Raw genomic sequence first — 2,232 nt, 5'->3', positions numbered from 1 at the left:
AAATGTTTTTCTAAATAAATTTGTATCGAGCAAAAGCAGTTAAATTAATTATTTTTAATATTTTAGCTACTAAAAAGATTTAAATGAATTTAAAAAATTATACATACGGCTCCAGCTTGAATGTGGGGCGACTGCATATATCAACCGGCATTTTGTATACAATTTATTTTTACACTTTTATTAAAAAGTAATAATTAATCACTAGTAAACACGTAATTTAACCCTTCAAGTAACTAAAGAAATGCTTTGTAATTATTTTGCATAAACGTTTCTGTGCTTGTGGTTCTGCTGTTCATTAGATAAAATTTGCTCTTCACTGGCACTTCACTTTCTTTCTCTGTATATATGTTTTTTATTATAATGTCCTTTCAGGATAATAAAACACAAAATGATGCGCACAAAGGACTACTTTGTGATAATTATTGAAGTATATATTTTAAGAGCGTTAATTTAGGCTGATGCTTTCAGGCGTAGTAATACYATACAACTGAAACTTGCTTGCGCTTATGAGAGCCACAAATGTGGAGTGTGGCAGTACCGTGGTGGCGAACTCGTCATACATCGGCTAAATGTCTGATATATATGTATGTATGTACATTTATCTACATATATGTATATGTGTTTGTGGAAAGACGTGCAAACTCATAAGCATGTGTCATACAAACACACTTTTATATGGAAGCTTTTGTAAGTAGCGGGTTTTCCAATAGGCCTGTTTCCACCACACATGYCGTGTAACAATTTATTTATTGTCACAAAAGTTTGGAGATCTGATTTTTTCAAAAAATTGTGACATAGAATAGCCGCCAAGAAGCTGTGATTTAACACAATAAGATTACTTCTTGTGGAGTTATTGGTCTTTAGCAATAAACCAGACTCTTATCAAGCTTTAAGTTAATATTGAACATGCTCTCTATGACATACGAAAAAGTACCTACTCAAAAGTAAGGTGAATTGAATTCGAAAGTCGAAAGTCGTGGAAACCATTTGTATGATATTATACTCAGCACTTAATAGTATCGATTGTTCTTCACATTTCAAAAAAAAAAAACATTTGAATCTCCTAAACAATTAGTGTGCGTGTGCGTTTTTTTTAANAAAAAAAAAAAACATTTGAATCTCCTAAACAATTAGTGTGCGTGTGCGTTTTTTTTAAAGAAATTATATCGCTCTTATTGGAAAACCCTGTACTTCTACCTTCCACGCCACTTACACATGCGCTTGTTGTCTTTTTGCTTGCTTTTTGTAACCTTTTGCTTTGTTTCATGTGTTCTTTCGAGAACTTGTACTTGTTTATTTATTTATCTATTGGCCTTTTTTATGTATTATTGGTATATATATATGAAACTCATTGTATCTAAATATGTATGCATRTTTTTGTCCATGAAGTATTCAACGTGTGTTTATATGTATGTTTTTTGTATAGCTGCATGCGTGTGTTTGTGTTGCAATAAATACTTTTCTCTTGGTATATAGTATAATTGTACGTAGACATGCATACTATGGATGAGCTTGAGCCAACCCGTCTTCTTTTGTAAGTCTTCCCGGTTGTCTGCACATGCATACATTCACAATTCCAAAGATATTCCAATTCAGTACTATAGTGCAGCTCATTTGCAATGCCAGTTATACTAATAACTGAACACTACACTATACATATGTAGGTATACTGCTTTTTCCGATGGCTAAATTGATGTATTTTCATTGTCTAAGACAGCTCTTCCACAAAAATAAAAATGTATAAAAGTAAAAACTCGCCCAACGTCACACTTTGACTGATTGTAAGAAAAAAATTTTCTTCTAAACTCTCATATTAATTGCCCGTACTAAATTGATATAATAGGATCAACGGCCTACGAACCTAAATTAGTTTTCTATTGGCTAACAATTAACGCTAGTTGTATGGGAACTAGTTCGATGCGGTTTAAATTCTCTTGTAATTTATATTTTATTCGGTAATATATACGTGCGGTCTTACTTACATAAATATGTATAAGTATGTAATTAGGTATATGTGAGCCATGCCAAATTGCATGGAAAGTGATACAAATTAAAAAACGGAAATTTATTTCCCAGATCTGGTGTTTATCCCTAAAACATTATTTTTTTTGGTTTTTTTGGTTGAAGATCTTCTATTTTTTATTAGCTAACATGTTTTTCCTCAAATATCTTTATCTCATCTTTGCTCAAACAGGTTAGGGCTAGAAGACCAATTTCGCATGTTCAGCCCTT

The 2,232-nt window shown here is 32.0% G+C and overlaps 1 protein-coding gene across 3 annotated transcripts in view; it reads right to left on the bottom strand.

Moving 5' to 3' along the window:
• Positions 1-2,232, bottom strand: part of LOC108965272 — a 27,283-nt gene that overhangs the window by 9,295 nt on the left and 15,756 nt on the right. The window contains exon 1 of one of the 3 annotated variants that reach the window (XM_018927549.1): positions 108-506. The exons of the other annotated variants lie outside the window; for them this stretch is intronic. Coding sequence (XP_018783094.1) covers positions 108-151 — 44 coding nt within the window. The 5' untranslated portion in view covers positions 152-506. Of the gene's footprint in view, positions 1-107; positions 507-2,232 lie in introns of those variants that run through there. 3 annotated transcript variants of the gene reach the window in all.

Source organism: Bactrocera latifrons, unplaced genomic scaffold (genome assembly GCF_001853355.1).
Source record: "Bactrocera latifrons isolate USDA-ARS-PBARC rearing strain unplaced genomic scaffold, ASM185335v1 scaffold_138, whole genome shotgun sequence".
Lineage (NCBI taxonomy): Eukaryota > Metazoa > Arthropoda > Insecta > Diptera > Tephritidae > Bactrocera > Bactrocera latifrons.
This window is presented reverse-complemented; position numbering and strand designations above follow the sequence as displayed.